The 10,192-nt window shown below is 48.6% G+C and overlaps 6 protein-coding genes across 6 annotated transcripts; 4 read left to right on the forward strand and 2 right to left on the reverse strand.

The window, feature by feature from the left end:
• Nucleotides 1–268: 268 nt before the first annotated feature.
• Nucleotides 269–742, reverse strand: LBRM_21_2020 (putative cytochrome c oxidase subunit VI; the record flags this gene model as incomplete). Its single annotated transcript, XM_001564853.1, has 1 exon — nt 269–742. One exon carries the CDS (start codon nt 740–742, stop codon nt 269–271), a length of 474 nt encoding a protein of 157 aa, XP_001564903.1.
• Nucleotides 743–1,189: 447 nt separating this feature from the next.
• On the reverse strand, nt 1,190–1,591 carry LBRM_21_2030 (60S ribosomal protein L32; the record flags this gene model as incomplete). Its single annotated transcript, XM_001564854.2, has 1 exon — nt 1,190–1,591. One exon carries the CDS (start codon nt 1,589–1,591, stop codon nt 1,190–1,192), a length of 402 nt encoding a protein of 133 aa, XP_001564904.2.
• A 1,559-nt stretch (nt 1,592–3,150) lies between these two features.
• LBRM_21_2040 (conserved hypothetical protein) lies at nt 3,151–3,663 on the forward strand (the record flags this gene model as incomplete). Its single annotated transcript, XM_001564855.1, has 1 exon — nt 3,151–3,663. One exon carries the CDS (start codon nt 3,151–3,153, stop codon nt 3,661–3,663), a length of 513 nt encoding a protein of 170 aa, XP_001564905.1.
• A 530-nt stretch (nt 3,664–4,193) lies between these two features.
• Nucleotides 4,194–5,318, forward strand: LBRM_21_2050 (RNA polymerase II; the record flags this gene model as incomplete). The annotated part of the gene is made up of 1 exon (XM_001564856.1): nt 4,194–5,318. The coding sequence occupies one exon, from the start codon at nt 4,194–4,196 to the stop codon at nt 5,316–5,318; it is 1,125 nt and encodes a 374-aa protein (XP_001564906.1).
• A 568-nt stretch (nt 5,319–5,886) lies between these two features.
• On the forward strand, nt 5,887–7,044 carry LBRM_21_2060 (conserved hypothetical protein; the record flags this gene model as incomplete). The annotated part of the gene is made up of 1 exon (XM_001564857.1): nt 5,887–7,044. One exon carries the CDS (start codon nt 5,887–5,889, stop codon nt 7,042–7,044), a length of 1,158 nt encoding a protein of 385 aa, XP_001564907.1.
• Nucleotides 7,045–7,843: 799 nt separating this feature from the next.
• Nucleotides 7,844–9,136, forward strand: LBRM_21_2070 (putative centromere/microtubule binding protein cbf5; the record flags this gene model as incomplete). The annotated part of the gene is made up of 1 exon (XM_001564858.2): nt 7,844–9,136. One exon carries the CDS (start codon nt 7,844–7,846, stop codon nt 9,134–9,136), a length of 1,293 nt encoding a protein of 430 aa, XP_001564908.1.
• Between the last annotated feature and the right edge of the window lie 1,056 nt (nt 9,137–10,192).

A 10,192-nucleotide genomic window follows, 5' to 3' on the forward strand; every position in this document is an offset into this window, starting at 1 on the left:
TCCACAAAGAAAACGACAGAAATCAAAAGAAATCACTTCGACGGCTTACGACAACGAAAAAAGAGAGCCTCTATTTTTTGATGGCTGAAAAAAACACCTACGCTATTATATATATATATATATATATATATATATATATATATATATTTGACAGCTTCTCAGCCTAAATACACACACACAAAGCTAAGAAGCTAGATATGAGTTCCCACATGAGCACTGATAGTTAAAGAAAACATACCATGTACCACATAAGCACGACAATCCGCGCTTACGCTGAGACGGGTTTCTTTCCTAGCACAAACATGTCATGAAGAATCGGCGCCTTCTCGCGCCAGTCAGCCGCGTCGGCATCGTAGAGAGGCTCAAAGTTGCGGTCTAGCCAAAACTCATACGCACCCTTGCGGTTCTTCTTCACTGGTTGGTAAAGCGGCTCAAACTCCTTCCACGGCTTCACACCATAGAGAATAGTATGGTCAAAGTGTCCGAGGGCACGCTTTTCCTCCCACTTCTCCAGCCACGTTTCGTGCATCATGCGCTCCACATACCAGCGCATCTTTTTGCACATCGAGTGCTCCTCACCCCAGTTGCCGATGCAATGTAGCCACTGATAGTAGGCCAGAATACCGTTCTTCTGCTTGTTCGTCGTCCCGCAGAAGCGCGGGTCGTTGAAATCAGTGAAGTGAGGCATCGCAGGGAGGTCAGCACGCTGAACCCTGTATTTCCTATGGTCTTCGTGTGGCATTTTTTTTTTTGGTCCTGAAAGTTAATAACTGTTTTACTTGACTGTGATAAAACCAGCTAGTAATACACTTTGAGATGGTAGTTAAAAAAAAAAGTGAGAGTGTGTGGTCGTCATTGATGTTTCAGACAAAAACACCAAAGAGGAGAAATGAAGGAAGTAGGATTGTGTATGAATTCAGAAGGCTGAATATACATAAGGAGTGCTGCTGTGATAATGTCCTCTCAAAAAAGGCAATGCGAGGGAAGAAGGCGAGAGCAGCGTGTACTTTGAATACACATGCGCGGTACACATTCTTGTGCATCTGCGTATTCAAGGATATACCAACCCGATAGTACAAGTGGAGGGAACCCACCCCAAAAAAAAAAAACGCGCTTTTTTCTTGTTTCCGGAAAGAAGAGAAAAAAAAAAAACAAAAAAAAAAAAAGAGCCCAACAATACTATAGTCTTCTAGTGGTTATCGATCTTGCACAGCTTTGCGCTCCCGTTGGACAGACGCACATCTAGCTCCATAGCCTTGCGAACAATTGCCTTGCGTTTGCAGGCCCCGATGGTGTGAGAAATGACACCAGCGTACTTACGATTTTGCATCACGAGCATGTACAGGTCCTCCACATTGTTAATGGGGAAGTTACGAAAGCCGGACGGAGTAATGTACTTGGTAGCGCGGTCGCTACCATAACCCTTGTTGGGCATCGGCTTCTGGCCCTTGTAGCGGCGACGGACCGGAGAGTCTTCGCCACGCGGCTTGCGCCAGCTAGAGCTCAGCTGAGGAAAGAGCTCGAAGCGGTGACGAGTGAAGCGCTTTGTGCGCTTCTTTACAACATCCTTTGTAACGACCGGCTTAACCATCTTTTAGTGCGACTGTACCGCTGTTGCCTAAGAAGACAAATGAGCGTAATCAAGCAAAATAGAAGAGACACAGGAGACAGATGAGAATACATATTCAAAGTCCAAGCGACAAGCGGACAGCATCTAGTAAAATCTGTGTATGAAACGCGTAAAGGTGATGAGCACAAATCATACGAACCATACTTGCACATCGAGAGGGATAGGTGTTGCTTGTTCTCAGGAATATCCAAAGTGATGCCGAACACATCTTTTTGCCTCCGCCGAGCAGCACTACCAAGAGTTTCTGTTTTTCGACTAAATTCAACAACTAGTGATTGAATAGCGGCTAGCCCAATATCGTTCAGAATACGTGATCACATTCACACCACAGAAAGCTCATAAAAGAGTCAGCGATTTCTCGTTAGCTTGCTTTTTCTTCCAGTCTTCTTTGCTCTGTGGATATATGGCTTGCGAGATTTGGTGTCGAATTGAAGTCGACTAGCAGCTGCGAAGAAGGCAACTCGATCAACTGCAGTTGTGACAGAGATGGGGCCTTTGCTACATTGAATGAAGAACACCGGAGCTTCGCCATCTGGGTATACAGTGCTATTTGGGCAATGACTAACAAGTCGAGAATCCCACCCCAAAGGGGAGAGGTAGGAAGAGACTCTCCGCTTGTAGGTGAGGCATAGCTGACCGTAGCGTGTGCTGCATCGCTGGCATATTTCAACATCACCAATGTTTAAAACCCTTTCCTTCTTGCGGCAAAAGAGGCAAAGCCGCTTTGATGACTCCATTTTGCGACTGAGTTAAAACTGAAACCACAAAGAGGTGCAGGGGTGAGGAAAGCTAAATGGTGACTAGATCTACTCAGTTGTATTTCAGTGGCGGGAGGGCAAACTATGGCTCGTTTGGCGACACCGCGCGACGACATAAGGGCTCTCGGACAGACGAAGTTCGCAGCAACAGAAACATCTGTGCAAGGAGTACCTCAAATATTTTAGTTTCTCTCTGAAACGCACCGGGAAAACAGGAGGTAGTTTGGTCACTCACGAAAGATACGGAGGATGAACACGTGCGCCCACTAGGCTGCATTTATACTGCACTCAGACAGCTTCGCAATCTCGCAGCAAACTTCAAAGGTCACTGACAAAGGCAATTTTGCAAACGAAATGGGTATGGTGGAGGAGGGGGGGGGCAACCGCACCCATGACATTCCAAACACCTGCGCTCCCTTTTACCTCCGCCAAAAAAATGCCAAGAGGAGCGGCAGGGGAACGCATTGTCAGCTATTCCTTCGTCTGCACATGACAATTCTCGCGGTTGTTGAATCCTTCAATGATTAACACGCTTGACCTCGATCCCCCCGAGCACGGTGAGGATCCCCGGCTGTGCGTAACTTGAAACTGGAATCGCAGCGTCAAACTTCTCATCTTCACGGCTCTCCCGACTTCATGTTTACATCCGCACCATTTTCTTTCACCGTTACAGGTATGCAGTGGCAACTCAGAAAAAAGCAGCGTCATTTCTCCTTTAGCGGGACCACGGGCAGTAATTGTTTTCCAAGGTACCTGGCCACCATGTCAGCGTCAAAGCAAACCACGGATCACAGTCGCAAATTCGGCTTTAAAGAAACACGTGAGCAGTATCAGCAACGGAAGAAGCAAGAAAAGCACTTGAAATGGACGGAAAAGCTGTCGAAAGAGAACATCGGAAAACTTCACGCGGAGTTGGAATCTCTGAAGCGAGCCCGTTTCCTAGCACCTCAGCAAAACGAACGTAAGCGCCTTGTGCACCGCATGATTCAAGAGCTTGAGGCGACGGAAAGCAAGGAACCCGAAGAGGCGCCTGCTGTGGCCCCCACCCCATCTATTGTAGACTCAGACTCTGATGATGATCTTTTTTTCTCAAAACGCACCGCTACAAACGACGAGAACAAACGTCTTTTTGTACCTCGTTCGATCCGCAGAAAGGTAGAAAAGAAGAAAACTGAAAGGACTACTCAGCAGCTTGCTGACGAGGCTGAAAAAGAGCTTCTCACCGCTCAGCACGACAATGATGATATCGACTCATTTCTCAACTCTTTTCAATGATCATGTGACACCTTCTTGTGCACTCCTCTCGCAAGAGAGCGCCTGCTGATAGCCTAGCAAAAACTCTTTGAGCTATCAGTAAACACATTGAACATTCCTACAGGAGGCTCCACACTAGTATTTTTCCTTTGTATTGGGGGTACCGGCGTACTTTTTTGTGGACGAGGGCTTTCCTGCAGAAAAGTGCAAGTTTAGTCGACTAAAAAAAAGGAAAAGCAATTGGTAATAAAAAGTGTTTTTTTTTTTTTGGCCTAGGTTTCACCTGGAAAAAGCCCAGTCATCTTACCACCCTGGAGGCTGCTCTCAAGAATCATGTATTGGGTTTTAGTGGAAGTTTGTGTGACTAGCAGTGTGCGCCGTTTGGTTGTTACCGGCTGAATGACATGCACAGTTTTTGCTCCTTTTCCTGCAAGTATAGAATCGCACCTTTTATTCCTTTTTTTTTTCACTCCTATCATTTTCTCTGCCTTATTTTGCTCCCCCTTCGCTACATACTTATGCCTTTTTACGCTTTATAAATGTGTTTCTTCATGCTGATACCTACACATAGCCGTATTAATGCTATACTGGACATTAACATGAGTCCTACGATTGCAGAGCTCTCGGGTAGAATACTGTCCCAGCAGCGGTACTCACAAATACTGGAGCAAGGCAAATGGCTACTAGGGTTGCTTAAAGGGGTTTCCTTTGATATAGGTGCCAAGGAGGGGATGAGGTGTGTTTCCCCCGTTGTGTTACCGTACGGTTCTATTGTGTCTGGCACCTCGTTAAGAGATGGCGACGCGGATTACATCGTTTCTTTTCCGCTTGCCTCGGAAAGCACATGCCAGAGCATCGCATGCGTTATTGAACGCGAGCGCCAGGAAAAACTTCTTTCTGACATTTTTGTTCATATTCGTAAGAACAACCGGGATGACGAGTTATATCCACAACGAATTTTTCGTGCAAGAGTGCCAATTGTTCAGTACGTGCGTAAAAGTGCATGTGAGATCAGCAAATTTGATATTTGTCTCTCGTTGGGCGGGCTGAAGAACTCTTTGCTCCTTAGGCAGTACATGGCAGGTGATCCTCGACTACGGTTGGGGGTCTTAGGCGCGAAGCAATGGGGTCGAGATCACCAGATACTAAATACACGTCGAGGCTGGATCTCGCCATACGCGCTGTCCATCATGTACATTCATTTCATGAAGTCGACAGGCCGCACAACTTTTGCATTTGACGAAGAGGCAGTTAGTCAGCGGGTAAATGAGATCATCTCCACTGCAGCGGAGTCCGAAGGTGACATCAGCCAAGTCGATGAATTGGCTTCAGTTTTGCCTCTACAAGATGCAGACATTTCTCTTGTGCAAAAGGACGTATTTGATTTCTTCGCCTTTTACAGTACTCCTGGTGGGTTTGACTTCGATGCTTCTGTAGTCGATATCCGTTCGCGAGAACGCTTCTCTAGCAAGGACCAATGGTGTGAATCTCTACATGAGCTTGACGAGAAGGAGCGCTGGCAGCTTTTAGGTCACGAGGTTATCCTTCTCAGGGATCCGTTTGAGCCTCACAGCCTAGGGCGAAGCGTTGATTTCTTTAGAGGTGAAGAGATCAGAGAGAAGTTTCGCTCGGCTTCTGTAAAAAAAGAACCGCTTTCGTTTTTTGCGTCGCTTTGAGCCCCAGCGAAGGCAGTACAAGCGGCGCAGTTTTTGCGGCAGCTATGCTTGTGCACTGACGACTGCTTTTCTGACGCACAGACTCGTGGGTGAAAACATGATGTTTTAACTGAGGAGCTGTGACGTCTGTGTGTCTTCTTTTTCTCAGGAAAGTTGCAGAAGAGAAAGAAAATTAGATACGCAGCCATATATTTATACTAGAGAGTTACCGGTGAGTAGTTGAATGGTATCTTAACCCCCTTTTTCAGTGTGTCGTAGGTGTTGCAAACTACTCAACGAAAAAAAATGTGAATGTGAAACAGCTGATCTGTCATGGCCACCCTCATGTTTGTGGTATATTTTGGTGAACAAAAAGAAGCCCTGACTTGGAGGTTACCTTGATGCAATGAGCTTTATGCATCTTGTTGCCAGTCAGCTAAAGTCTTAGTTTTTCCCCTTTCGGAGAGCCTCATCTGCGTGCTGGAAATCTGCACTCCTAACAAACAACAAAAACATTTCGCGATTTGCTGTTCCTTATTCTTCTCTGCGTTTACAATGTGATAGTTGTGGAGCCTGCTTGTTTGTCGCAATGCCACCAGAACTGGTTCCTACAGCATGTAAGGACTGGTCTCTAAATGTCGATGTGGAATCTGCAAGACGATTTTGGTGGAACAACACATACAGTATTACCCTTTGGGAGGAGACGCTAAATATTGACAAGCAGGCTGAAACAATTACTGACGACGATGTATGGTCTAAATTTATCGACCTCCAGTTGCGATGCGTTTTCAAAATATGTTCCATTTGCCATTCACCAGAAGGCAATGAAGACATGAAAGTATGCTGCTACTGTGGTAATACTGTCCATGAAAACTGCTCGGAGCCCGCGACGCCGGAGCAGATCATGTGGAAACCTGCCAATCTTGTATATGCAGAGCACATGCGTGCTTGCTTTCAGTGTCAAGCAGTGGAGTACAAAGAAGTATTAGCTCCGCAGTCGCCGAGCGAGTGCGATAATGCTCGTCGTGCTGCGAAGAGGGCACTAACAATATCCGACGAGTACCCATCAGCTATCGTTGAGAAAATTCAACGGGTCTTGCAGCAAGCCGAGGCCACCTCTAACGACTCGGTGCTTATTGTCGAGCTAAAATTGCTCGTGCAAAGCTTTTTCCAGTCCCCACAGTCGTTACAGTTCTTGCGTAAAGCGCGTGTTGCCTCTAAAGGTGGTGGAATAGGCGTGATAGCGGCTCAGAAAATACCTGCATTCTCCATTATCGGTGTTTACCCCGGATATTTGGATTTCATGAGTGGCGAGCAGGCCAAGTGCGGTCGCCCTATACCGAAATACGCTTTGATGGAGTACAACTGTGCCAACTACTTCAACGAAGTGTTTGTAGAGCTGCAAACTACTTTCACACCCTTCATCAATGAACCTAATGTCGACGAAAAAAGCAACTGCGCTTGGATCCAGGAGGCACACCGCAAAAACGGGCGGTTGAGTGTCATTTGCGTTCGGGATATTCAAGAGGGTGAGGAGCTCACAATTGGATACGGTCCCATTTATCCTCGCACGTACCCCTACTGCTATGATGCGTATGCTTGCCACCGGATCGAAGGCCATGCTACGCATCCGTGCTATTCATTGTGGCACTGGCCTACCTTGCAAGAAGCTGACGCGCAATTTATCTGCTACATTGGTTACATTGAGAGGGAGGATTGCTATGTTCTTTGGAAAAGCGAAACGTGATGATGGCACTGTATTTTCTAAAGTAACAAAGCCACGCCCCCTAGCACACACGCGTGAGGTGAGAAAAGTTCGTTAGGTGAATGAGAAAGCACATATCGCCCCGCTTTCTGCAGTTCTTTGGAAAAAGGAAGCCTTAGCCTTAATGGGTTCCATACCATGCTTGAGAGCTACACGTCATGCCACTACAGAGCGAAACTCTTGGTTATTGTCTGCATGATGATGAGGGAAACACATCTGTTGTACCTTTCAGCTTCTCTCCTGTCTTTTACCCTGATGACGTGGGGAGGGGACACCCCAGCGCGTGGCAATCCTGGGCTCCGTACCCCACTCTCTGCGTGGGGAGCCTGAGCCAGGCCGAGAGGTGCACCGGGTGGCGACCGGCATGATGGGGGCGGCTGTGGGGCGACCTGTGGAGCGGGCGTGTGGGTGGGCAGCGCTCGAGGCAGGGGCCGTACTCTGGCCACTGGGTCGGCATTGCTGTAGCGCGTGTCCACCGCTGCTGCGCGTCACGTGGTGGGGTTGTGACGGGCTGGGGCTAGGGTGGGACTGAACTCATGTTGTACGACATAGTGGGTATATTGAAGAAAGCAAGGACGTTAGTCCATGGACGTTGCGCTGCTTTTCTTCATTATTTTTCTAAACTCTGATCTTCTTGGTCTTCCCACTTTGCCTTTTCATTTGTGTTGTGTATTTCTCCATACAACTACCATACTTTCATTCTGTTTCCTTTGATTTACTTTCGGCTTGTGCTGCGTTTTTTGCGTGATAGTTGCGCCACTAGTCTTTCTGTGACTTAGCAATGGGGAAGAAGAAGGTGGGAGAGATTCAACGCGGCGAGGACTTCTGTATCCCCTCCGGGGATAAGGATGCCAACAGGACACTTCCTGCTGAGGAATGGCCCTTGCTGTTGAAGAACTATGACAAGATGAACATTCGCTCAACCCACTTCACGCTGCTGGAGTGTGGCTGGTCTCCACTCCGCCGTCCCTTATCGGAGTACATTAAGTACGGCATGATCAACATGGATAAGCCCTCCAACCCTAGCTCTCACGAAGTTGTTTCCTGGATCAAGCGCATTTTGAAGTGCGACAAAACGGGTCACGCTGGTACTCTCGATCCCAAGGTGACTGGCGCCTTAATTATTTGCACTGACCGCGCTACGCGCCTGGTGAAATCCCAGCAGAATGCCGGCAAAACATACATTGGTGTGCTACGCCTTCACGATACGGTGAGCCAGAAGCGGGTGGACGCTGCTCTCCAGCGGCTTACAGGCCCGTGCTTTCAGCGTCCTCCTCTGATTGCGGCAGTGAAGCGCCAGCTCCGCATTCGCAACATCTACTCTAACCAGCTGATTGAATATGACAAGCACCGGCACTTGGCCGTATTCGAGACGCACTGCGAGGCCGGCACGTACATTCGTACCCTTTGTGTGCATCTCGGGCTCATCCTTGGTGCTGGTGGACACATGGAAGAGCTGCGCCGCATCCGCACCGGCGTCATAACCGAGAACGATCACCTCTCCACTATGCACGATGTCATGGATGCTCAGTGGCTCTACGAGAACGAGAAGGACGACACGTATCTACGCCGCGTAATCCTGCCATGCGAGTACCTCCTGTCGAACCACAAGCGCATCGTTGTGAAGGACTCCGCTGTCAACGCTGTGTGCTATGGCGCAAAGCTGATGATTCCTGGACTCGCGCGCTTCGACAACGGCATTGAGCGCGACGACGTTGTGGTGCTGATGTCCACGAAGGGTGAGGCCATTGCTCTGGCGTATGCGGAGATGACCACGTCTCAGATGGCTTCCGTTGACCATGGCATCGTTGCGCGAAGCAAGCGTGTGATCATGGATCGTGACACGTACCCGCGTCGCTGGGGTCTTGGTCCAATCGCTGTGAAGAAGCGTTCGATGATGAAGGACGGCCTCTTGGACAAGTACGGTCGCCCCCAGTCGAACACCCCATCGGACTGGTTCTACGTCGACTACGGAGGTGTGAAAACAAACGCGGAAGGTGTCCAATACGGTCAGGCTCCCTCGAAGGTGAGCGGCGTAAAGCGCCAGCGTGTGCCAGACTCGGATGACGATTAGTGTGTGTGTGTTCTTGTCCCCCCTCATTCCCCATCCTCCGCATTTTTATACCCTGCGACGATGCGTGACCATGGATGGATGTGCGTGAAGGCAGGAGAGAGGGAAGGGGGAAGGTGTTTGTGGTGGGTACACTTCGCATGCACTCGAAGAAAAACGGTGAGTGAAAGGAGTGATTTGTTTACCCAACACTGATGTGTACGTGTGTGTTTGTGTGTACTACGGCGCATGTTTGTTTTGTTTTGTCTGCGGTTTTTGTTCTTCGTGACGCTCAGGTTAATTGAGGCTAATTCTAAACCACTCTCCCCTTTTGAGAGTATGTATGCGTTTGCAGTTCTTTCTCTCGAGATGTTGATTTCTCCCTTCTTTCCCCGTTGTTAAACAGGCTAAACTGACGAGAAAAAAATGAGATGCTCTCGAGATTCAGTAAGCACTCTTTGTGTGTGTGCATATCGTAAGTTTCGCTGCACCGAATCGCGTGCTCCTCGCCAAGCACTCTCACCTGAATAGCGTATTTTTATGTCATAGTCTCATGCAGCCACGAAGTACAAGTACTACCTTCTTCTTCCTCCAACGAAACGCAAAAAAAAAGCGGCACTGGTGCTGTGGGCGTCGGGGAATGAAGCGCGTGAGCGTAGTCAGGTGCAAGTGTGTGTGCCGTGCGACGGTGCAGTCCCGTTCTCACCCCGTCTGTTCCCTCTCGCCGTCGTCGAAGTCGTTGAAGGTCTTGCACGCACAATCGTATGCTGATCCGGAGAGTAGTACTGTGGCAAAAAGCACACATAAGAACGGCAAATAAAGCGAGGGCGCTTTCTACAATCGAAAAACAAGACATTACTGATGAATGCGGTGTCAGGCGTTGCTCTGGTTTGTCATCGGCGCCAGAGAGAGAGAGAGAGAGCGCTGTCATCGCCACACGGTATTCTATATGAAGTCCTGATGCCATTTGAACAATGGGCCGGTTTGCATATGCCGCTGCGGATGTGTTACATCCTCTGAGGCACATGCGCTACTGACATCCTTGCAGAGGTAGGATCCGTTGGGTGCGGCAGCGTCGTG

This window comes from Leishmania braziliensis, chromosome 21 (assembly GCF_000002845.2).
Source record: "Leishmania braziliensis MHOM/BR/75/M2904 complete genome, chromosome 21".
Classification (NCBI taxonomy): domain Eukaryota; phylum Euglenozoa; class Kinetoplastea; order Trypanosomatida; family Trypanosomatidae; genus Leishmania; species Leishmania braziliensis.